Source organism: Gigantopelta aegis, chromosome 9 (assembly GCF_016097555.1).
Source record: "Gigantopelta aegis isolate Gae_Host chromosome 9, Gae_host_genome, whole genome shotgun sequence".
Classification (NCBI taxonomy): Eukaryota; Metazoa; Mollusca; class Gastropoda; order Neomphalida; family Peltospiridae; genus Gigantopelta; species Gigantopelta aegis.
Genome location: NC_054707.1, coordinates 42646476 through 42672639, shown reverse-complemented (window position 1 = coordinate 42672639; position 26164 = coordinate 42646476). Strand labels below are relative to the sequence as shown.

The following is a 26164-nucleotide window of genomic DNA, read 5'->3' as shown; positions in this document are numbered from 1 at the left end:
ATAGTTATATTTGTGCTTATAAATATCAAATTAGGGTTCAAGCAGTGGGTTAATGAATGATAAAGTATTTGTTAGTGAGTAGTCTGTGTTGTGTTGCCTTACACCAAACCATTAAACTCGCTCTGGGTGGGAGCCGTATAAATAAATAAAGGTCCGGCTTTTGTAATACGTAGCTCTTTTTATTGCTGGTGCTCCAGTTTGTAGGTATAGAAAACAACACAACCGAAATTGCAATGGCAGACAAATGACAAAATGAAATTCAAGTTGTGCATTTTTCAAAGTTTTTAATATTGTTGCATGATTAAATACATGTGTGAAAAGCACACGAGTCTTCTAAATGTCTCTAAAATCAGACGGACACGCTGTGTCGCGGCGAAAAGCCCTGAAGGTCGCCGTAGCAGCACTTTGTTCTGAAACTGGATTTGGTCATGCAGAAAATGCAGCACTGGAAACTTTGACAGAAATGCTTCAAAGCTGTTAGTATAGATTGGCAGGTCTTTCTTTGGTAGTGTGTATGGCAAGAGCTCCACCCGTTCCCCCCATCATTTATAATAGTTTATTAATGTTTCCTTTTTTTTTTTTTTGTCGTTTTGTAGCATGATGATATTAGTTAGGGTTAGGGATATATATACCCCATCAAAAAATCCCTCTTTAGATCGATAACTAATGGGGGGAACGGGCGGTACACTTTCCGTGTGTATTGAATTTTACCCCCGAATTGTTAGATTTTTAGCAAACAAGACCTCTTATACTGTTTTAGTGATGTGACAACAAATGTTCCCAGGGAATGAATAATGCATTTATCAATAAAACTTCAGAATCATAGTTCATGAACTTCATGGCAAGCATTTGGTTTAAACAATATTTATTGCCAATCAAAATCATTAGCAGTCTGTACAATGACCAACAGGCATTAGCCGGGATGCAGAGGATTCGTCCTCAGATGATTCGTCCACTGTTGAACTCGTCCACAACCAAAAATTGTTTTTGTATAATTTGTCCACTATAAAGTATAATGTTTTTTGTATTAGTTTTTACCGTATATTACATCCACGGATAAAATAAATATACGGACACTTTTTATTTAGTGGAATATCGACATAGAATTGCCAGAGAAGTGCAGATTGTAACCTAGCCCGAGTACTCTGACTGTAAGAGAGCTAGACAGACATTTGGACAGTTATACGCTCTCATTACAGTCAGAGACCAACCTATGTATTTTTTTGGCAATTCCTGACAACCAAAAAGTTGGCAAAGATTCCCGCTCTAATACCACACCAATCCAATGTTTGACGTCAAATACCTTTACATCAATCATTTTCGAGTTAACTAATAAAAAAAAAATCCACATATTAATCACTAATACACATACTACAGAAAAAAATCCGACAGCACCCACATTCAGCTACGCTTCGTGACACTCCGTCGCCATAATTACAAAGCTCGGCGATCTATTTCCAGACGTAGATCACGTGATCGCCCACTGGGCGATTCCACCTTGTGCAGCAGTTACACAAAAAATAATGAAACAAATAGAGATTTTACTGACATATTTAATCATTAGATTTACCAGTAAATTTCATCAGTATCGATAAAAAAAACAGCCCCACCACTAGCTTATCAGAAGGTCTCTAAATTTATACAAGGCCAGTTTGTCACTGAAGTAAATTGGAAAACATCGCATATTTTCATGAAGACAATTTTCCGACAATCGGAACTCTTCGCCTGATATCTCACGAAAGTTACAGAATTTGCCTTTCAATTTGAAGGGAAGTAAGTCCATCAATCAATTGTTAGAATAAAACTATTCTGTGACTAATAAACAAAATCAATATAGAAGAATTTGATTTATAACAACACCATATTGGTGCTTGTGATAGTTTTGGAATGTTTTCTTAGAAATACTAAAAAAAAGAAGATTTAAGGTCGACAGGTTCAAATTAGGGTCAGTCGGGTAATCAGAAACAAACAATATTTTATGATACACTTTATACCCGATTCAATAATCGAAAGTTCATCAGTTGGTTCTGATTACAATCAATGATGATTTCCAACTGATTCCCAACACTAGACATTGTTTTGAAAATTTGTGTACTTGTACTTATTAATTTTGCGGTACTCATGTGAAAGCAAAAACATCTTACACAAAAAGTTTCTACTTTCTAATTGCAAAACAACAATCTCTTCATGTAATTTAAGTACACTTTTCCCCCCGAGTCATAACAGGACAGTTATAGGTCAAATATTTACCAGTGTCCAACATATTAAAGTGATGACTTGTACTTACACCTATACAGGGATATGTACATGTTGCCTTGTATGTTAAGACATGAATGTAGCCTGTAGTTGGTACATCCATCAAAGACTCCGTATGTAAACTACACCCCCAGTTTTTCCAATACATACACAGGGTATATATACATAATTATATAATTTATTTTCCTTTTATCTTTTTGTTTTCAGTTTTATCTGAACTTGGTCGCAGCGCTAGAGGATTTACTGAATTGTCAGGTCGCACTGAATCGATGCTTAGTGATGTTGTCATGGCACTTATTGAGATGGGTATTGTACACACATTTATTTATCTTTTTGTCATTCATTAGCTGCAATGACGTTGAAAAAAACCAGCACAAGGAATCAATCTTTGATGACTTGTGTATCATTGGTCATGGCATGATTATTCTCTTTTGTGAAAAAGTGAAAATAAAAGACCCCATGCTGGTAATTTAAGAGAGTAACATATGTATACATAAGTATGTATACATAGAAAATAACTAGTTAATGATGTAGGACATTGGCTTTATCCTGTGAAATGTAAGAATGGAAAATTATGCAAGGTTTGCCGAGCAGAATTCCCCATTTGGCCTGAACAGGTTAAAGCCAACATCCTACGTCATTAACTAGTTATTATTTTTATCCTGCAGTCCATCAGACATGGGGGAAAAGCTATTGTTTCTGTTACTTTGGCTACATTGCATGATGACCTAGATGTCAAATGAACAAAAATGTAATGTATCTAAGCATGTGTCAAATGTCATAATCTGCTAACTAGTATATGTTTATGAATGCTTTAATTGGTCATCATAATCGACCAATAGAAAGTGGCTGCGTGATAAATAAATTTATCATATAATATCTTACATTTTCAGTGCAATCAAAGTATGTGATATTTTTCAGATCACATACTTTAACAATTTGATAACTTTGCAAATTAGATGTAAATTAATGGAGGTCACGGCACTAGGTTTATTGACATTTAAGCAAACGCACATGGGTGACACTCCATGATTGACGCATGCATTCATAGTCATAAAATAAAAACATTTCAATAGCAATTTTATACTGATAGCTGTCCAGCGTTCAGAAAACAAAAAACGTTAGGCCCTAGTTTATTTTGAAGTAAGGACATCCAAAATGACATCATTCGAGTTTGACATCATTTTCATTCAAAAATACACCGCTCTACATTCTTACGTCATTTGAATATCACGTAATGGCTGACTGGAATTAAAGTTGCATGTACAGTTTACAAAAACACGTTATATTAAGCTTGAGATTATATGATAAAGAGATTATTACCCTCGTGTTTTTCGGTATCGTCAATATCATAGATTAGGAATAAAAATAATGTATTATGCTCGCCAGATGATGAGATCTCTTTTCTATGCAACATCATGGAAACCACCAGTTAATTCATCAATGGTGATTTCAACACACAATTGTTTTTTCTGTTGGTCTGAAATGTGCAAGACGTAATGAAAACAGCATGGGGTGTATAATGTAAATACCGGGTATATAAATAATTTGGTCAGTTTTGTCAAAAAGTAAACAGATGCAATTAGCAACCTGCTTTGTATTTTCAGCATAGACTTTAGTAAGATTCTATGCATAACATTGAGAGGTGCATAATCTGGAAATCGCTTACAAACCATGCAGTGTCCATCATAACAAAAGTCCAAAATATAACAACTTGGCAATTTGAACCAGGTATAAGTTTTAGCAAAACAGATACCAATTCGATGGCTAGATTAGTGCCTGATCTATTATCAGTATTCAGGAAACTGATTGATGAAACTATGCCTCCTGTATATTTTCAATGTATGCTTGGTGTAAGATTATGTTTTAAATTCTTTTTCTATTTGTAGGTGTTAATGTACAGTCTATACCTGCTTATGCAAAAAGGCCCAACAAAACGGTCTTTATTCCTCGTAAGTGCAAAATTGTAATTGTTAGTTTTGATAACATTGACAAAGAGCTGTTATTCTTTGCCAGAACTTAACATAATTGTGTGATGTATTAAAATAAAGTTGTTGGGGAACATTGATATTTGTCCATGTTTTGGTATGTTTTACACGAGTATATACATGATTTTGTGGATTCCTGTACATCTTGGGTGTATCATGCTCAATGAAAACAACTTTAATTATTTATGTACCAATTTGATGTTCTAAAGTTTGTCTTTCACAACTTTAGTTTGTTGATGAATGCAACACAATACCAAAGGAAAACGTCAAAAACATCACTTATTTTCTGTCATTTAGCAGACATAAATATTATTTAAGATGGCCTAGTCCATACAATTTTAGTCTTTGAAGCTTTGAACCGGCCTTGGTGGCATCGTGGTAGGCCATTGGTCTACAGGCTGGTAGGTACTTGGTTCGGATCCCAGTCGAGGCATGGGATTTTTAATCCAGATACCGACTCCAAACCCCGAGTGAGTGCTCCACAAGGCTCAATGGGTAGGTGTAAACCACTTGCACCGACCAGTGATCCATAACTGGTTCAACAAAGGCCATGGTTTGTGCTATCCTGCCTGTGGGAAGCGCAAATAAAAGATCCCTTGCTGCTAATCAGAAGAGTAGCCCATGTAGTGGCGACAGCAGGTTTCCTCTCGAAATCTGTGTGGTCCTTAACCATATGTCCGACGCCATATAACCGTAAATAAAATGTGTTGAGTGTGTCGTTAAATAAAACATTTCTTTCTTTCTTTCTTTCTTTCTTGAAGTTTTGCTCTCTTTTTAAAATTTTAGCTCCACTCAGCACAGCAGTACCCAACCCAAGAACACTACAAACAGCTGAGAAGAAACCACACCCATCACATATTCCAGATTATCTTCCAGTGTTTCCCGATCCTCACACCTACATCAAAACACTGGTAACTGTATCCTGCAAGTATTTCTTTACTTGCATATTATGACCAAGACCAAACTATTTACCCCATATAATTACCAATACAAATAATGTTATTACACATCTTTGTTTTTTTCCTTCAGATATGGACAAGAATTTACTAAAGCTTTAAAAAGTCGGACTTTAAAGTTTTGTAATGGATGGGTGGGTGGCAGGGCTAACTCTGGGTGATCTATTAAACTTCAAAAATGGCAGAAATAAGTTATTTTCCAACAAAATATCGGTCATCACAGGCAATTATTTTGCCACATTAAAATAAAATTTGCCAATTGTTTATAAAATTTGCCATTAGCGAATGTCAGAGCTAGCCCTGGTGGGTTGTACCTCGCTCAGTGGTAGAGTGTTAGCCACTAAATAGCTGTAGTTAAAATAAGCTTAGGTTTTATTGAGCAAATTATATTACTTTCCTTTTTTCATAAACATCTGGTTAAACTTTACTGTTAGTTTCTATGTTGGTCTGGATTGTTCACACACTTGACAGACATCATCACATCAATTTCCATTATAATTTAAAAAAAAAAAAAAAATCCTGTTGTATTTTCTACTTCAGACCCACAAGGAACCACTAAATGAGTATCAACATGTGCGGGAGAAAGCAGCTTCACAAAAACGTGACGTAGAGAGAGCTCTGACCCGCTTCATTGCCAAGACTGGAGAAACACAGAGCCTTTTTAAAGATGATGTCAATGCCTATCCATGTATGAAATATTTAAAGTGACAAATTATTTGTCAGTTCTGTCAGGAAAACAAAACTTAAGAAAGCATTCATTTACATCACAAAAGTAAATTAAAACATTTATTTTTTCAGCTGTTATTAAAGTTTATACAATGTAACTGAAAAACAAATCTGTATGAAAGTAAATTTATTTTGAAGACATTTTCGAGAAATATTTAATATATTTAACTATAATTGTGTAATCTTTCATTTTAAACATTCTCATCATCATTAGAAAATAATACTGAGCTCATTTTACGGCACCAATTCTGAATATAGTTGCTATAATAATTTTGTATTTAAATGATAGTTTTCATTTCCTTATAGCTAAATGGATGTTTTTGTCATTTCTTTCTTTAGTAATAGCGGTCAAGCCTGTTGCACTTCCATACCTCGATGCACTCCTGCCGAAGGATCAAGATCTTGATGCTCAAGAACCAAAGGATTTGGAGGAACCTGTTACAAAACGTCCAAAGGAATCCTCTTTGCAAGGTCTAGAATCCAGGACTTTACAAGACTCCCAGAATGGTGGTTCTGATCTTCAGTTATCTCAGACCTTACCGGCTCAGGATTCCATAGACTCGGATGCAATAGACAATCCCTACTTAAGACCAGTTCGAATGCCAAAGAAAAGAAGAAGATAAAAAGTTTCATGTGTTAATTCTTGTGGTGGAATGAAAAGTCAAATTCTGGTGCTGGTTAGCTAACATTCTAACTGACAGTACAGTAAATTTTCTGTTTTGTGAATGGAGTAACTGAAAATGTCAAAAAGCATTTAAAATATTACTCCTTTTCAAGCATTAGTTCAAACTAGAAAATAATATAAGAATTTTTTGTGATTTATCGATGTACAACAGTCACAAATTGTATTAAATAATGTAGCGTAGCGAAGCTGTTTTATACTAAATTTGTGACAGCTATACTTAATAAATTCTCAAAAACTGGCAAACAATTCTTGTAATTACAGACAACACAACTTATTTAGGTAAAGATACACAAAAAAAAGTTTCTAAAGTCCTTTTCATGATCTGTTTTACATAATGACGTCACATTTTACGTAATGACATAATTTTTTTCGAGGGGGGACGTAGTCCAGTGGTAAAGTGTTTGCTTGATGCATGGTCAGTCTAGGATCGATCCCCATCAGTGGACCCATTGGGCTATTTCTCGTTCCAGCCACTGCTCCACACAACTGGTGTAACAAAGGCTGTGGTTTGTACTATCCGGTCTGTGAGAAGGTGCATATAAAAGATCCCTTGCTGCTAATCGAAAAGAGCAGGCCATGAAGTGGCGACAGCGGGTTTCCTCTCTCAATACCTGTGAGGTCCTTAACCATGTATCTGACGCCATATAACTGTAAATAAAATGTGTTCAGTGCGTCGTTAAATAAAACATTTCCTTCCTTCATTTTCTGTTTATCGAAGGATAACATTTGGTTTTTAAGACACGTCATCCAATCCAATCAGAATATAGTAAATCATACAACGGCAGGAGGTTTGCAATATAATAAGATCATTATTGCAAACATATCTCATTAAACGGGATATGTAAGGACCGATTGTTTCAACTTTCTGATGTCTGTATACAAGATGTCATCTTCTAGTGGATGTGTCAATTACTATGTGGTCCAAACTGTCTCGGACTAAACAAATGAATTGTTTTCTCAGGTTTATTATACATTTTAAAGCAATTCTATTCAGTGGATTCTATAGTAAGCTTTCAAATCAAAGTCATGGTATACTAGCCATATATGATATAATTGTATAGTAGAGGACAGGATCTAGCTCTGTCCGACGTGCTTGAGACGAAGGAACAAACCACCTTGGTGGACCCATTCTCCATTTGGCTTGTTTCCCCCGTGACAAGTATATCAAAGGCAGTGGTATGTGCCATCTCTTGCTTTTAGTGGACAAATGTAGTGGAGTTCTTTTTATGAAGACTAATGCAGAATTACCTAATGTTTGAATGTTTACTCAATGTAGTCTAGTGGTGTCATTGAATAAAACCAACTAACTTTTGTATAGAACAATTATTATATATGTGCGAGAAGGTATATATATATATATGGGGTGAGAGTTTTGTCTTGTTGCCCCTTTCCTGTCTCCTTTTAATCATTTCTTCCTGATTTAGCAGCTGCTATCATTCAACTGTTTTCACTGTCCTTACATCCCAGTCCTTGGCTTTCCAACTGCAATATATGTTTGTCTCTTGTAGCTAACATTGTAATATGTTGATGTTTCTACCAAAATCCACCCTCCAAAAATAAAAAAGGTAATGGAAAATGCCTTTTAAAGCCGTGGAATTTGGTTCATAATAAACATTGTAATGTATGAACCCCGTCTTACATGTGTATGTAACAGCTTAACCGTAACAGTGCTGGGCTGTGTAATATATGACCATTCTTATATCCTTTCAACCATAACTATTGTTTCAACAGCAGGGTAGCATGATAAAATTAACTACCAATATAAATGTAAATATATTTTTTTATTGATATCATGTCTATGTACAATAAATTATTGTATGTCAATCGTCATCGCTTTGTCTTTGTTTTTTCAATCTGAAAAAGAGAAAAAAGACATTCAGTGAACCAAGAGTATTTACTACATAACAATCCACAAATTACCAGTCGTTCAAGAACAGGTCACTAATACTGAAGTGTATTCTATGGGTTTTTGGAAGGGTGAAATTTAGCCCAGTGGTAAAACGCTCGCTTAATGCACGGTCGGTTTGGGATCGATTCCTATCGGTGGGCCCATTGGGTTATTTCTCGCACCAGCCAGTGCACCACAACTGGTACTGGTGCATTAGTGCCTGGCAGTCCTTTATAATATCAGCCAAGTGGTTACAAGTTAAACAAATCTGGCAAATACATTAATTTTGTAACTTCAGTTTATCATTGTTGTGTTACCTGTCGACATGAAAACATTGTCACGTTGCATATAATAAAACAATGCATAAATTGTGATAAAATGACAAATTAATGAGAGTTGGCAAAAAGAAAATTTTCTTAAGTGGCAACTGATATCACTTGCTGAATTGATGTGTTGTTCTATATGCAAACAGAAAATATGACATTTTTTTACCTTGAAAGTCATTGACCCAAATTTACAAAGCCTGTAATTGTCTTTCACATGGCTAACTACACATATTTACAACAGGCTTTGTAAATTAGGCCCAATGTGTTTTCAATTCAGTGACTGTCATTCATAATGTTCCTATTCATTTACAGCCATCTTTTACTATACTGAAGTCCAACAAAAACTTTACATACACAAGTGTCAAAACATTTGACTACTTTGATAAATATTGTTGCTAATCAAAAAGAACCAATTTAAAAATAACCTTACAAATACTTTGCATGTATCATGAAGTGCATTGTGACATTTAGATGTTGAACGTCTTGATAGTTTCATATCCCACCATACTGTTTGTTGGTTTTTGATAATACATTTTCAAGCCGTGTAAAATTTCTTTTGGACGTCTGTATATGTTCAATAAATTTATTTAATAACACCACAACTTACAACAAAGAGTATTCCAGAAATTATAACAAAATTTAGGTTTTTAAAAAATATATATTAAACATCCACTTTGTTTATAATACTTGTTTTAAACAAGGAATAGGTTGTATACTCTTTTAGAACTGACCTTGATGACTTCTGGCAGCTGCTGCAGTGCCTCCTGGTAGACAGGAATATGTGATTTCAACACACGTCTGGCAAGTTTCATCTCTTTCACTCCTATTTTGCCCGCTTCCTTCAGCATCTTTTTAAAGTGGAAAATCTAAAAAGACAGTTCATTATAAAATTATTCAAGTTTATGAGTAACAATAACATCAGCATAACAGAAATTGATCTTTGATCTCGTTACAAACTAATATCTGGGCCGGCACTTGAAGCAATCTTCTAAAATACCAGACTCGACATTTTAGCAAAGAATCCAGACTTTATCTGCATGTTACTTGAATGGGTCAGACTTTATTAAAGCCTTCATTCTAAACTTTCAAGTTTTATAAATACGGCACTGAATTAAAATTTCTCGTGCATTCATTTTTACAAAGTAAGCCCATTTTGGCATTTTCCATTGATCCTTCAATTTTTCAAATATTCACTTATTAATTTAATTACTTCCAATCCATCCAAAGGCAGGCTTCTAGAATTTTATAAAAATCCACTAGCCATGGGATCATTGATTTTAAAAATTTACTAGCCATAATTAAAAATTAACTAGCCCTACTTTAAATAAATACAATTTACTAATAGTAATAATCAGATATGTCATCTAAAGAGGGAGATAGAGCTTAAAACCCCTTAGATTGGGGTGGAAAGAAGGGACAGGATATTCATATTTACAAAATAAGACTTAAATGCAGCATTTGACCACTTTGTTTTTCACTAGCCGTCGGGCTAGTTATAGTAGTTATTTACTAGCCCAACACTGAATATCACTAGCCATGGGAGTGGGGATACCATAATCTAGAAGACCTGCATTAGGAATAAGATTTTTTATTGACTTTTAAGCCCAACCAATGTTTAGGTTAATTTGATGGTGTGATGTTATAAATATATTTTCATTTTGTTTTATTTCCAAGTAATGTTTGAAGAAGCACTTAATTGGAAAGGAATATTGTTTTTAATGATACCTCAGCACATTTAAACTTGTGATATTTTGACATTTAGTCAAGAAAGAGAGCAATCTGATTAAAATTAGCTCTACTGGGTCTACCCTGGTAGATCTAACAGCATTGCGTGGACTCCCATGTCCAGGTGACATTTCATCTATAAATAACAATTCAAATATCGACCAATTACACTTCGCCGTTTATAGCGTTATTCGGGAGCATAAAAATTCTAAAAATATCGGGCGAGACTATTTATGTAATAGGCGAACTTGTTAGTCTATTTCAGCATTAAAAAAACAGGGGGGAAAATGCAGTAATAAACTCTGAATTGTATACTAGTATAAACAGATTTTATGGCTATACCATCACAGGTCCCCCCCCCACCCCCCCCCCCCCCCCCCCCCCCCCCCCCCCCGTCTTGAAACGAATTTTATATAAAATTTTATACATGTATTGAAATTAGTTTCCGGCATACTTCGTAATTCACTCGAATCATTTCGTATACCCTCGGCATAATCCCGAATGTTTTCAAATTCTTTTTAAATCACTGGCATGATTTTGCAAGTACGGTTTTGACTGGTCAAATGAAAGGTCAACTGGACATGAGCTCTAACGGGCTGCTGTTGGATCCACTTGTAATAGTGGAGCTAATTTTAATTAGATTGGAAAGAGAGAAAACCTGCTGCTGCTGGTGCTGATACATAGGCTATTCTTACCAAAAAACAGCTTATGCATTATCATAGGCAGAACAATAGATATCATAAGCCTGGTTGGGATGAGGAAAACAGAAAGTATTTTAAAATACTGATTTTTAAGTGTACCTCTTTTTGTTCCAAGAGAGTAAATGATGTTCCTGTTTTCCCTGCCCGGGCAGTCCGCCCAACTCGATGAATGTAGGTTTTGATGAAGGGCGGACCATCATAGGAGATGACATATTTAATATTATCTATGTCCATTCCTCTAGCCATTGCATCTGAACAGATCAATCTGTAATAGTTCAAACATGTAAAATACCATTATAACAGATGTATGTTTATGGGAAAGTCAGGAGTATGAAAAGTCACTCCTCAAAATGATGGAGGGAAAAATCACAATCCTAAAAAAAACTAAAATCAATGTGGTTTGTTCAAACGAGGTGCATGATAACTGCATCCCTTAGATTAAATTTAGGGGTGGGGCTTAGATGAGTGATCATTATCGCACCCCTCAAAGATAAGTCTTGTTAGAATACAATAGTTGTATTGCCAGTACAAAAATTGTGAATATTGTCATGTTTATCATTTGCTACAACCTTTAACTATTAATATTCCAAAATATAGAACAGTATTTGGTGAGACATATTCAGTTAAATTATATTAGAATATATCAAGGATAAAGCTGCTGATCCAAGTTACTAAAGAGTGTAAAATAGGGTGTTTTATTTAGTGTTATTATATCACATAAAAGTGTTTTGCTTTAATTATGATCCATAAGCAATTTTGAAGATTGTCCGTAGACATGTTAGTAATAAATTTTGCTAAACTTCAAATTGTTTTAATTACATGTCCACTTGACCAGCAGAAAACTTGCGAAGGATCTTGTTCCTTCTGATGGCATGGAGACCAGATGAAAACTCTCGCACATTTATACCACCAACCAACTTGATCAGGAGGTACAGCCTGAAACAAGAAAACAATGGGTTAAGAATGACGGCTTTCTTATGAAAATGTGGAGAATCTTGCATCAACCTATCTCAACACCAGTATTAGTAGTCAAAAACGTAACCACATGCTGTCAAAAAAAGTTCCAGATTAAAAATAATTAAATTTTTCATAAGATTGATAAGTAATGTATATAATGCTTTTTAACACTATGATGTCATGGACAGTCAACTGCTGGTGTTTCATGTACTATAGATATAATTGCACACAATAATTGCATTCTATGTCCAAATAGATATTTAGAAAAACATTTGACAAGTATGTTTTGCCATCTATGTAAAATATATTTGTCGAATATGTTTACATGTATATGTAACACGACATTATAAATGCATGCATTGACACTCATCCCTCTCACCTGTGTGTGGTCTCAACAGAGTTTGTAAAACACAGCACTTGTCGGAATTTGAGAGAGTGCAGAAAGTGTAGAATTACCAATGGTTTTTCAGCTTTACTGCTCTCAATGAAAAATTCCTGTGGGTGAAAAACAACAACATCAAAAGTAAGGTAATTTTTCTTAATATTTGTACAAGAAATAATAAATGGCAGAGGAATTTGTAAAAGTTAATAAAAAGGACTGTCACAGTAAAAGAACAAAAAGTTGACAATTTTCATATGGGAAATCAGTTATGAGTCATAATTTAACGGAAAAGTTTGGATTGTATATTTTATAAATAAAAATAAGACATTTACTATTTCTTAGTGCTATGCTAACTATAAAATAAAAATAAAATAAAGCAATTCAAAACATTAACATTTATTGTAGCGTTACACATTTTTAGTTTCAATTTTGACACCTATTACTTAATTAAAACCCTATATGTTCTATTTCTGGTATCATATACTCTACATATTTTCTCTTTTCACATTATGGACAAAATCTGAACTATCCAATGATTGTAAAACAAGGTCATCATATTCATCAAGTTCATTGTATAAAAAATTGTTAAGTATTTTAAAACACTCACCGTCAATCCCGCTGGTGTGGTGTATTTCCCAACAAAATCTCCAGATATTTCTACAGAAAAAAAACATTATACCTCAAAACAATTCAGTGTGATTAAATACAACATTAACATATGTTGATCATCTTTAAAGAATTTTTTTTTATCGACATGGATATTTATTTATCAATCATGAATATTATATCAAAATCCTTTTTTATGATATTACCAAAGAATAACTACAATTTATTTTGTATGTGAAAGATGTGGACCTACTATATACCAATGACCTCTCTATTATATAAAGAACACACTGCCTATCAACTTGTAAGAAACTGTAAACAAAGGTCATCTGAATACAAGTCACTTTTGCACGGCCTTTGTTTTTTTCTTTATAAACATGTTGCAAAGAGAATGTACAAGTGGAAAACAAAACATTATGATATAGATATATCAACTTCTTATACTTTATTTACCTCTATTATAGATATGTAGATATCTATATGTAGATATGTATACTATATGCATACCTGTTCCTTTAGTATCTTTGGATGTGTCTGATATAACATTTTCTGCACTCTCTTGATCTTGTTTGGTAGCCTTGACAACGGAAGTGAATAATTTGGGTTGAAAGAGATTCAGCTGCTGTAATTTCTCAGGATTCTGGGACAAAGTGGCAGAAAAGAGCAACTTCTGCAACTGAAACAAGAAACAAAATTACCTCTTCTGCTCAATATGGAATCAATTTACATTACATAATCAAAGGGTAATATTAAAAACACTATTATTCACTATCATTTTTCAATTCAAATGTTAACTTTAATCTGCTTTTAAATTTTGAATTAAAAATTCCAGCATTCATTTTGATTAAAGTATCAACCCGTGAAAATTAACACTAAGTTTATTTAATCTACAAACCTGTAACACATTTGGATAAAGTTACAACTGAATGAAACACGAGTCTGTGACTTTGACATGGTGAAATACCCTCTAAAAATAGACTAAAACTTGACTCCATAACTGTTACTTCTCAGAGGCACGTGCATTTTTTAAAATATGAGAAATGCATTTTGTGATATTAAAAACACCAGGAAGACCAAAAACACTTCGAATGTACGGAAACTGATAATCTAAACCATAAAATCTAAGTAAAGTATGATTTCAGTTATCAAAAACTGCTGTAATAGTAAAAAATATGCCTTAGTGTTTAAAAACTAGGGTTTGTCCCTTTAAGACTAAGACCAGACAGAAGAAAGTATTTCAAACTATCATTCACTTGAACTACAAATATATTTCATACTTACTGGTATTTGATTCTTTTGTGAACTGAAAAAGAAAATAAAAACTTGGTTATGTTTTGCTGATATTAATATGAACACTCTTTAAAGACCTTACTCTGTTAGATTACAAATGGCATCTTAGAACACTAGTTGACATGTGATTTCAAATTGCATCTAATAAGACATTAAATTATCATTGGACGTGCAAAGATTATTTTTAAAAAGTCAGATACAGATAATATATTACCGTAAATTCTTCAATAGAGGCCTGCCTTGATTAAAGGCCGGGTCTCGGAGCATCGCATAATAAATAGAAGCCTGCCTTGAATAGAAACCTGCTTAGTTCTGCTATTCTAGTTTTGTCAGGTTAAAGACTGTGTTGTACTTGTCACTTCTGTTGCTGATATCATATTTTTAACCATTTGGTGAGAACAGCAGGAAAATGACTTTGAAAAAAATAGAAGCCTGCCTTCAATAGTGACCTGTCTTGAATAGAAGCCGGGTCTCAGAGTGTCGCGAAAAAATAAAAGCCGGGTCTCAGAGTGTCACGGAAAAATAGAAGCCTAGGTTTCTATTTAAGGATTTACGGTATATAAAAATTATACACATTTTAAACCTGTTTGTAATATTTTTCCTAAAACTAGTCATGCTCTCAGACAAAAATCTCTACCTACCTGGCCACAGTTATTGTCCCTGGCCTCTCTCTAGAACATCTCCCCCATGCAGTACAATTTGACTGGAATACAGCATTCTCAAGTGTCTGCAGCCAATCCTGCTTGATATCGCCTATCATTCGGTCAGCTTCATCAATTACCTGCAGTAGTAAATTCAAAATAAATAAATACATTCTTGCAATATTTTCTGTATATATACAGCAAAAGTAGATGACTGACTAAGAAAGTTAAATACTATTAAATATGCAGTATTCTATAATCTACATGGATTCACACCTCTTTTTTTTTAGAAAATCTATCACCTAAATCTTTTAGTGTAACTTCAAAAGATGCAAGCATACATTTATTAAATATAATTTTAGCATAACATGTTAATAATAACTAGACTAAATATTAATCCAAATAATATGGACACATGTTAAAACTAATTTTCTAACACTAGCTACTGCAAAGCAAACCTTTTGCAATATTATTATCATCTAACTTTGATATAATAAATACAGAGATTTCACACACTGTTAGGTAATGCATACCAGAAATCTAAGGTGAGTAAGATCCATCCCCTCTGTTTTATTGATGTGGTCAACAAGGCGTCCAGGAGTTGTCACAATAATATCAACCAGGCTCTGGTACCCAAGTTGTCTGAAATATAATCAATATAAAATCTGAATGTTTCACATGTCCACCAGAAATATTCAATGAAGAAGAAATATGCAAATGTTTGATTTTGCAATTTTTTACAAAAAGAGATAAACTAAAGAATGTTAGTCGCTATTAATATCTGGTTTTAATTACTTGAAAACTTGGGGGAGAAAAGTAGGAGCAAATTAGTTTCTTGTGACATCAGTATTATATTAAATTATCGTTTTAAGAAATGTAATTCTGTTGTTAAGAACCATAGACATCAGCTTACATAAAAGAAATATTTACAAATAGTTCTTTTATGTGCAGTGCACAGGGCTAGCTCGAAGAAATTGTCAGTTATTTTCTGAAAAATGTCAATTATTACATGAAATTATTTTGCCAAATTAAACTAAAATTTGCCAACTACTTTAAATTTAAAATTTGCAACTGACGAATTTGGCAAGTACCAGAGCTAACCCTGGTGCACCAAATAACAAAGGTATCATAAAGATGTTCCAATATCAATAAAAACTTTATAATGCATGCTTATACGAAATTTATCAAACATGCTAAGTCTTAACCATGTAGATAATAAAAATAAATTGAATATAACAGTAGTACTGTATTGCATTAAATACAAGCAACAGAAAAAGTCTTACCTTTTCTTAACCAGCAAGCCTTGTTCTACCTCAAATGTCTTCTGACCCACAAGCAGACCAACCTAAACAAAGTAATCAAGATAAATAATGCAAATTTTTCTCAAAGATGAAACTACATTTACATATACACTGAAATCCATCAAAACGAGACCAGAGCTTACCATGTCCATAGCCAAATCAGCCCATTTTTATGCATTAAGTGTTTGGCTAATAAAATGGCCTTTAAATTAACCAATTTTGAATAATTTTCAAGGAAACATTCTACAAATCTGAAATTTGGCTAAAACAACAAAATTTGTTCCAGTGTGAGCACTGCTGGACCCTCGGTAAAAACAGAATCGGACATATTTCACGCCATCCTTTTAAATCGGAACATAAAAAAAAAGAGAGAAACAAATTAGTTTTTCAGGGCTTCTAGAATGTTTTTAAAATCCACTAGCCATGGAATCAGTGATTTTAAAAATGTACAAGCCACAATTAAAAATTCACACAATTTCACTAATAACTGGTTATGTCACATAAAGAGGGAGATACAGTTTAAAAACCCTTGAATTTGGGGGGGTGAGGGTAGCAGAGAATATTTATATTTACAAAAGACTCGAATACAGCATTAACAACTTTTGTTTTCACTAGCCGCCGGGCATGGCGATAGTAGTTATTTACTAGCCCAACACTGCATATGACTAGCAATGGCAGTGGGGCTACCATAATCTAGAAACCCTGGTTTCCTGTGATATTGATCAATATTATGTTAAATTATGGTTTTGAGAAATGTCATTCTGTTGTTAAGAACCATAGATATCAGCTTACATTAAAAAAAATCAATGCTAAATTAAAATGTATTCCTAACAATAGCGTGTTTCAAATTCCAGGTCTTTTTTTCCCCCATGTATTTATTTATTTTATTTGTTTATTTGTTTATTTATTTTATTTATCAATTTATTATTATGTGTTTTAACCATTATATCTTCTTTCTTCTTCTATGTTTCCCAGTCCTTTCCATTCTATGCGTCATAGCAATTTGTTTCGTTTTTTGCCAATCTTTAATTTATACAGAAACAGTACAAATGTATTAATGTATCAAATTGTTATATATAACTATATAACATTATTATACCACAAATTAGATATATGTACTTGTATATAAATTATATCCCTTTGATGTAAGGCCATGAATTCAAGGCTCCCCAACCTTGACATGGTCAGAATGGACTGGAGAAAATAAATATTAAAAAACAAATAATAATAAAATAATTAAAATGCATTTTACCCAATCTAATTAAAATTAGCTCCACTATTACATGTGGATCTAAAGACAGCCAGTTGGAGCTCATGTCCACCAATCAAAACCTTACTTGCAGAATCCTGCCAGTGATTTAAAAATAATTTGAAAACATTCCGAATTATCCTGAGGGTATACGACATGTTTCGTGTGAATTACGAATGCCTTAAAACATGTTTTATTTTATAAAATAAATAATTTGTAATGTAAAACTGAAGACTGATTTTTTATTTTTTTATTTTATAAATAAATAAATAATTTTTAATGTAAAATTGAAAACTGATAACCCACCCCGTACGTATTGGTATGGTTCGCTGTACTGCGGCCACTAAAATAGACTCGCCCGATATTTTTAGAATTTGCATGCTCCCAAATAACGTTATAAAAGGCGAAGTGTGATTGGTCAATATTTAAATTATTATTTACAGACGAAATGTTACCTGGACATTGGGGACTACGCAGTGTTGTTAGTTTTAAATCACTGGCAGGATTCTGCAAGTAAGGTTTTGATTGGTGGACATGAGCTACAACTGGCTGGTGTTAGATCCACATGTAATAGTGGAGCTAATTTTAATTAGATTGCATTTTACCTTAATGTTTGTGCCCTCACAGTAAGTTTGAAACACTCTGTACACCTGGCTAGCAAGATCTCGTACAGGCAGCACAGCAACAGCACGTATCTTACGTACAACACAGTCCTTCAGTGCCTGTACAGACAAAACAGTCATAATGAATTACAGAAACATTCCAGTTAATTAGATATTGTTAAACAGTTGTGAAAACAACATTTAAAACATTTGAAAAATGATTACCCTACAAATCAAAAAAATAAAATGCAGGGAACATTTTGTTCAGTATCGCGTCGTGATTCGCTATGCAAGTTTCAGAGATCATTAAGCAATTTTAAAACGTTAACTAATCAGTAATTTTGAATTGACTAGAAATACTTCCAATCAAGATTTTAAAAACAAAATGTTCCCTGAAATGCCATAACTATCTGCAACACCAAAACTTTGTTCATCATTGTCTTACTTTTTATGTAACATATATATTTTTAAAGTTTGTCTGTGAACCAAATGAGCGTAAGAGCCATTTTCCATGTGTGCAGATTTTGGCATGGTGTGGAACATAAAAAAAATTGATTTTATGGTTATCAATAGCTGTCTTTCTGTATACGCGTGCAGCACATTTTAATTTTTTTTAAACCAAGCACATGGAAACCAGCCCTCAGAATGGTTTATTTAACAAACAGATATAACATACCCGTTTTAGAGTCTAGACTCAATCTCAAATGGCGTCACACGCATACAATTTGTATGGTGTTGTCATGACATTATTGTCTCAGACTCTATTAGTCTCGAGTCTGGACTCTAAAAGTTTTATAAGCATCAGGCCTTGGCCCAGCCAGGTGTTCAAAGCATAGTTAATTTTAACCCTGGGTTAGCTAAATATTTTTCTTTTAATTTTTTTTGTGCGGAATTACAAAATAAACTTTAGATTAGATTATGTATGGATACCTTTGCTTGCTCTAAAGCAACTTTCTACGTTATGTTTTCAGTTATTATTTGCAATGATTTGGTCCTTGATTTTAAAAATGTCTGTTAAGCACTGGTTTTAAAGCTAACTAGCGTGTCAACAACTGGCCCCAGAAGTGTAGAACATGCACACTGACCTGTATTATAGGCAGGACAAAGGCCAGTGTTTTGCCGCTTCCTGTCGATGCTGACACACAGATGTCACTGGGCTGGTAGCCTCCTCGTCCCACTCTAATGCCGTGTCTGATCGTATCAAGCAGGACAGGAATAACCTGAGACTGGACTGCAGACAAAAAAACACCCGACTCAAAATCATAGGAAGAAAATTTAACGTAACAAAAAACACCCATACAATCAGGCTTTGCATGCACTTGTATATTGTGTTTACTGTAAAAGAATAATGATAAAACCTCACCTTACACAGGATATGTCACACATTATTTTAAAGGAAATTAAAGCATTGGAAGATGCCAGTAACTGGATTGGAGGGGTCAGTTATTAAATGTGACAATATATATATATATATATATATATATATATATATATATATATATATATATATATATATATATATATATATATATATATATATATATATGTATGTATGTATGTATGTATATTCATTTACAGTAGACACAGTATACAAGTGTATACAAAGCCTGATTGTATAGGTGTTTTTTCATGTTAGCACTAAGATCGTTTCATGAAATGGGGCCATGATGATCTTCAAGTTTAGGCATTAATTTTAAAATATAACGATTTACCACATAACCCATTCACATCAATTCGAAACTGCACAACCGACAGGCAAACAGAATGATTCACATGAAATATTGTGGCCTGCAAATAAGTCCACTGACCTGGAAAGAAATGAGTAATGCCATTCTTGGTGAGGTTTTCTAGTAACACAGGATGTAATTCAGTTACAGCCGATACAGGAACTTGTCCAGTCTTCAGATCAGCTCCTATCACGCTGGGCTGAGCCAGCCAGTCTGGTAGAATACGCTTCACCTAAAACAGTAATATGTAAGAAATTTAAAAATTACAAGTGGTTATAAATATACTATATATGTACAGTATTTATTTTCTTGTGACACTTTTTCAGTGTTAATTTATACAAGTACAAGTAAATGTGACATAATCTATAAAACACAATGTCATGACATGCATTAAAGTATAAAGCAATCGTTATGATGTCCTATTAATGATGTCATATACTTCAGATGCTTGTACCACTCTTGAACAGTATTCCATAAAAAAGCAAAATGGCAGATGGTGAAAAATCTCACAGATACGTACCTCTGAATGGTCTATTGTCTTCTGGTGTCAACATCAAACAGGCAGAAACTGCACCGGATTTTATTGCAGTTTACATATTGTGTACTTTCTGCTAATACCAGAACATTATCCGAGCATTTTCATGCAAAGTTTTAAGAGTCAAATGTACCCAGGTCTTCTACTAAGTTCTAGATTATGGTAGCCCCACTCCCATGGCTAGTGATATTCAATGTTGGGCTAGTAAATAATTACTATTGCCATGCCCGACGGCTAGTGAATATATTTTTTTAAATGTTGCAGTTATGTCTATTTTGTAAATATGAATATCCTGCCCCCAACCCCCAAGGTTAATGTTTTTAAGCTACATCTCTCTCTTTAGGTGACATATCTAATTTTTATTATTATTTAGTAAAATTATATTAACTTAAAGTAAAGTAGGGCTAGTGAATTTTTAATCATGGCTAGTAAAATTTTTAAATCGCTGATCCCATGGCTAGTGGATTTTATAAAAATTCTAGAAGCCCTAGTACCATTCTAATATTACCTAATCTAGCAGTTAACATGAGCTACCTAGCTGTATGTACATATAAGTCCTGGGTTTGTGATTAGTCATTTCCCAGAAATTAATTACCTGTCTTGCTGACCACCACCAATGTTTTAATCTGCATGCGTCACACTACTTACCTACAGATCTGTGTACACCTGGTTTTGATTGCATTTTAACATCAAAGTGTGTAATCCATCTGCTGCAGCTTCATGATCACCTTCTTTGGACTTTTAAAACATTAACAAGAACCCTAAAGGCAATCATAATCTTACTCAAGACTTTTTAAATTTAAAAGGAATACCTTAAGTATAAATACCTTTTCAACATTCTAAACCATCATATTCATAACACTCAAGACTTTAAATTTATAATGAACGTCTGTGAGTATAAATACCTTTTCAACTTGCTTCTTTTTATAATCTCCCAAAACTGTAAATCCACCAACTTCATGAGGACCATCCTGCTTGAAATCATTTTCCTCTTCCATATCATCATCATCTTCATCATCAGCTAAATTAGCCAGAGAATCATCCACAGTTTGCTCCTGGTCGTCTGTTATTTCAGTCAAAGAATCTTCTGTTGATTTTTCATTGTTTATCAATTCAGTAGAATCATCATCCATACCTACTGACTGCCTAACATGTTGTTGGGTATGTTTCTGCCCCCTTTTTCTGTAATTTTTTTTTGAAATATCTACTGAACATGTAGTGTGTCTCTCAGCATTAGACACATCACTAACATACTCTTCACTGCCCTTAAATGTTTCAGATATTTTCCTTTTTTTACTCTTGTACCCAGCAGACTCATCAGTAAACATATCTTTGTCATTCTGTACCAATTGCTGAGAAACTGCATCTTTGGTTGACTTGATCAAATGTTTTTCCTTCTTTTTAATATGTTTTTGTCTTTTAGGGCTTGGACTTGGAGAAGAGATCTCCAATGTTTTTTCATCTTTTTCTACATCTGTGGATAACTGTTGGTCACCGAGTCTTTTTTGTTTCCGAGCTAAAGCTTCATCCCTAAGCTTCTTTAAAATGTGAGATGCTTTTGTTGAATTCTTTTCTTCAACCTCCTCTTCTTCTTCATCACCCATAAACCTACACAAAAACATTCATAACCACAATAATTAGTGAAGCATACATGAAAAAATAGATATTATTAGCAGAAATAAAACTGTTTTTTGACCAAGGTTGATGACAGTCACTCTTCGCACACTTATATTGGCATCGCAAACAATAAATATAACAAATCGAACTGTAAGTTTTTGATATGATATATTGACAAAAGGTACTTTTTATTTCTTTTATCTTTTTAAACTTAATATTTTGTCCAAAATTATGAAAAATAAAAACATACCAACCTGTAATTTATGTTTAAATAGCATTTTCTGCTCATTATAGAATTTCAACAGGGGTCAAGGTTAGTAGACCAGTTTTTATCTTAATGTGGCGAAGCATTGTAATAAAAACAATTTAATACAACTAATTTTGAATTTGAATTTGAATGACGTCAGTATTCCAATGATGTCACTTTGCATCTCCTTACAATAACAATAAAGTTGGTAAATAAAGTTTTCGTTTTCAGAATGCTGGAAAAATGCCAAAATGATGCAAAATTGTTAAAGTGGTGTTCTCATTATGTGATGGGGGGCGAGACGTAGCCCAGTGGTACAGCGCTCATTCGATGCGTGGTCAGTGTGGGATCGATGCCCGTCGGTGGGCCCATTGGGCTATTTCTCGTTCCAGCTAGTGCACCATGACTGGTATATCAAAGGCCGTGATATGTGCTATCCTGTCTGTGGGATGGTGCATATAAAAGATCCCTTGCTGCTAATCGAAAAGAGTAGCCCATGAAGTGGTGACAGCGAGTTTCCTCTCTCAATATCTGTGTGGTCCTTAACCATATAACCTTAAATAAAATGTGTTGAGTGCGTTGTTAAATAAAACATTTCTTTCTTTCATTATGTGATTTGTCGCAGTGACTCAAATTGTGTGTGTGAGATGTTACGTTATAAGATTTCATGACGTCAAACAAAGCTTGTCAGTTTAAAATATTTTGTGGGAAATGTAAGTGTACACAAAAAAATTCCGAAATAAAGATAACATGAATGTAGACAATTTACTAATGGTATTATGTATCAAAACAATTATTGACTACATCTGAAAATAACAGATTTTATGGACCCATGAAATCAGGACATTTTGACATATTTATAAGCAGAGGTGACAAAACTGAATGGTTCAATTTTAATTTGATTTGACTGGCTGACAGCTTATGTTTTGTTGTGAGAAATAGAACACGTTCTAACCAGTACGATCCCTGTCATGGACAGAATGCTCTGACAAAGTCAGAGGTTGTGCCCATGACAGGCGTGCTTGAACAGTTCTCTAATGGAAACATGCAAACAATTACCCACACGTCGGTACAATTCCGACACTTGTCGTATACAACTAATGGTGTTCCAATTTAGGTGTTCTGACTACAATTCCATTGCATGCGACAAGTCGGTACAACTTATCGCATAATGAGAACAACCTTCATTGAAATATTTTTGTTTGAACATTACTAATGCATGTGAATGTGTTTGAAGAAAATCTTGTAATTAAAAAATTGTATACGCCTTGCTCACGATACCGCGGGTTCCATGATATCGCTTCATTTACATGTTTGCGGTTTAGCACGCGCAACACCCCCTGGTGGCACGTTTATTGTTAGAAATGTGATGACAAACAACACATTGTTTTGCCCATTAACAAATTTGAAGAAATGTCAAAACTTTGGGTAAGTATTCATAGTTTTACTGTTTGATCATAAAATAACAGACAGTGTGATTTTACTGACACCCCCATACTTATAAATAGCCCCAGTACCTAACACACACACATACAATTCTGCTCCGATAGCTATCAGACTGTCGTCTGGTTGTTGACAATCAAAACGAGGCTATACACGGTCACAGTGTTACTATATTTAGAACGCGCGACCTCTAGAAAAGTATGGAAACATTTAAGGGCCTATATTTATTGGCAATTTAAACAAAACACATAACTTTTAATATGTTCTATTCTTGGTTTCACTCGATAAATATTGATTATATAACTGTAGAATCTTACTAATATGATCATGATGAACAATCTTTAAAAATGCCCACACTTTCTTGCAGAAGAATAATAATTATTACCACCGACTTTTCCATTGGAAAATGTAAATATGTTACTTAGTGTTTTCCCTAGCTTGTTTTAGCATGGTGCAGCACCATGCCTCAATAGTCTAGCACCATCTTGCCTTAATCAGCACCATGCTGCCCTGAGATTAAACAAGCCTTTTTCACCAATTAATTCTAAAACTGCCTTTATAAAACACCCAAAAAGGTATTATTAATTAATCAAATATACCTTTTATATATTTTGCCAGTCATTTATTAAAGCAAGCACTTAAATTACATTAATGTTTATTTCAGTTAATTTTTGTGTATTTTTTATGAAAAACAAGTGCCCCCAAAATGCCCCAAAAGTGTTTGGTCTACCATGCCGTGTCAAATTTCTAGGGAAATCATTATTACTACAATTGAAAAATGAAGCGTTTTAACTTAAGTTTGCTTTTCTTCGTTCTTGTGTTGAAGTTTGTTTACTAGACATTACTTCAAATGTGTTTACAAAAAGAGCAATTTTTGACCCGTACTGTCTACCATATTGTAACATTTGCGATATCATCGTAACCTCCCTCGAGCGGAAGCCAGTGCTATGGTGTACTTCCATCAACTGTTTTAATGTTAGGACTGCATTTATTTGTCAACACAATTGCATGGACATGATGCAGATACAGCACAAATTGCAACCCAAGTATATTTACCTTCATATATGTTAGTGCATTTTTTTATTTCTTCCAAATAGTTAAGTACCGCGATATTGTGGTACATGTACCCCAGTAGGGATGCGGTGAACTCGTATGGAAACTAACTCGTATGAATGGAAAACTTGTATGCAAAACGAACTCGTATGGAAAAAATAACAGTGAACTCGTATGGGGATGTACAGATATGCAGATATACTTTGATATTTATCTTAAATGTGTATTTTGACACTTGTTTTGTATACATGCTTCTTATTTATGTCCCCATTAGTCAACTATTTGCATGTCAATAGCAGTTTGTACGTCAACGGCAGTCACCTATAATCAAAACATGCATGACATTAGACTTATTTCCTGCGACAGAAACCATAAACAGTGCATACATGTTTTGCATTTCTCACTAGCCCAAATTTAAAAACCACTAGCCAAGGACGTTGGGCTAGCGGATTTGTCGAACTCTGCATAAAAACTACACACAAGTTGCTATACAGTATTCAACTGTATTGGATATAATATTTATCAGTTTGTAATTTCCATATGAGTTCACTGCCTTTTCCCCCATACGAGTTTGTCTTCCATATGAGTTCACTGCATTTTCCCCCATACGAGTAAGTTTTCCATACAAGTTCACCGCAGTCCCCCCAGTATACCATTTACAAAATATGGATTTCAAGTGAAATTACGGCAAGGTATCTAATATGATATATTTATTGTGTATGAATGTAGTTCACTAAGAGAGAGAGAGAGAGAGAGAGAGAGAGAGAGAGAGAGAGAGAGAGAGAGAGAGAGAGAGAGAGAGAGAGAGAGAGAGAGAGAGAGAGAGGGGGGGGGGGGGGGGGGGGGGAGAGAGGGGCGGGGGAAGGATTCAAGTTGAAGGAATGTTAATGAGTCAGTGCAAAGTTAAGACAAGTTGATAGGTTTCCACATATTGATGGTGTTTCAAAAACTTAAAATGTAATTTATGATGTGTACAAACGCGAAACCTTTGTATTGAAAAAAGGGCCATCATAACCCTTTTAGAGTCCTGCACAGGCTGGTTATAATGCGCGTTTCATAACTCCTCTTCTTCTCAACACGTGTATTTGTGTTTATTAAAACCGGAAGTAAGATGATTAGCCAATGAGAAATGAACAAATCTCTCAATAGATTTAATATATTATGAATTGATCACCGAAACGAATTTAAAAATAATATGCATTGTATTACGGTGTATGAGAGTAGATGTCTAAATAAATAAATATATAATGAAAATACATATAC

At 34.0% G+C, this 26164-nt stretch overlaps 2 protein-coding genes across 2 annotated transcripts; one reads left to right on the top strand and one right to left on the bottom strand.

Annotated features, from left to right (window-relative positions):
- The first annotated feature begins 229 nt into the window (after positions 1 to 229).
- LOC121381256 (transcription initiation factor TFIID subunit 8-like) lies at positions 230 to 6854 on the top strand. The gene is made up of 6 exons (XM_041510497.1): positions 230 to 476; positions 2464 to 2562; positions 4146 to 4208; positions 5031 to 5155; positions 5741 to 5888; positions 6266 to 6854. The coding sequence occupies exons 1-6, from the start codon at positions 338 to 340 to the stop codon at positions 6547 to 6549; spliced, it is 858 nt and encodes a 285-aa protein (XP_041366431.1). The 5' UTR covers positions 230 to 337; the 3' UTR covers positions 6550 to 6854.
- A 1523-nt stretch (positions 6855 to 8377) lies between these two features.
- Positions 8378 to 25997, bottom strand: LOC121381865 (ATP-dependent RNA helicase DDX51-like). The gene is made up of 16 exons (XM_041511243.1): positions 25888 to 25997; positions 21447 to 22149; positions 20088 to 20238; positions 19365 to 19510; positions 18283 to 18399; positions 16411 to 16472; positions 15661 to 15769; positions 15128 to 15267; positions 14478 to 14499; positions 13704 to 13872; positions 13198 to 13247; positions 12588 to 12703; positions 12071 to 12187; positions 11351 to 11516; positions 9557 to 9691; positions 8378 to 8465 (listed from the first exon to the last, which is right to left on the bottom strand). The coding sequence occupies exons 1-16, from the start codon at positions 25911 to 25913 to the stop codon at positions 8439 to 8441; spliced, it is 2256 nt and encodes a 751-aa protein (XP_041367177.1). The 5' UTR covers positions 25914 to 25997; the 3' UTR covers positions 8378 to 8438.
- Between the last annotated feature and the right edge of the window lie 167 nt (positions 25998 to 26164).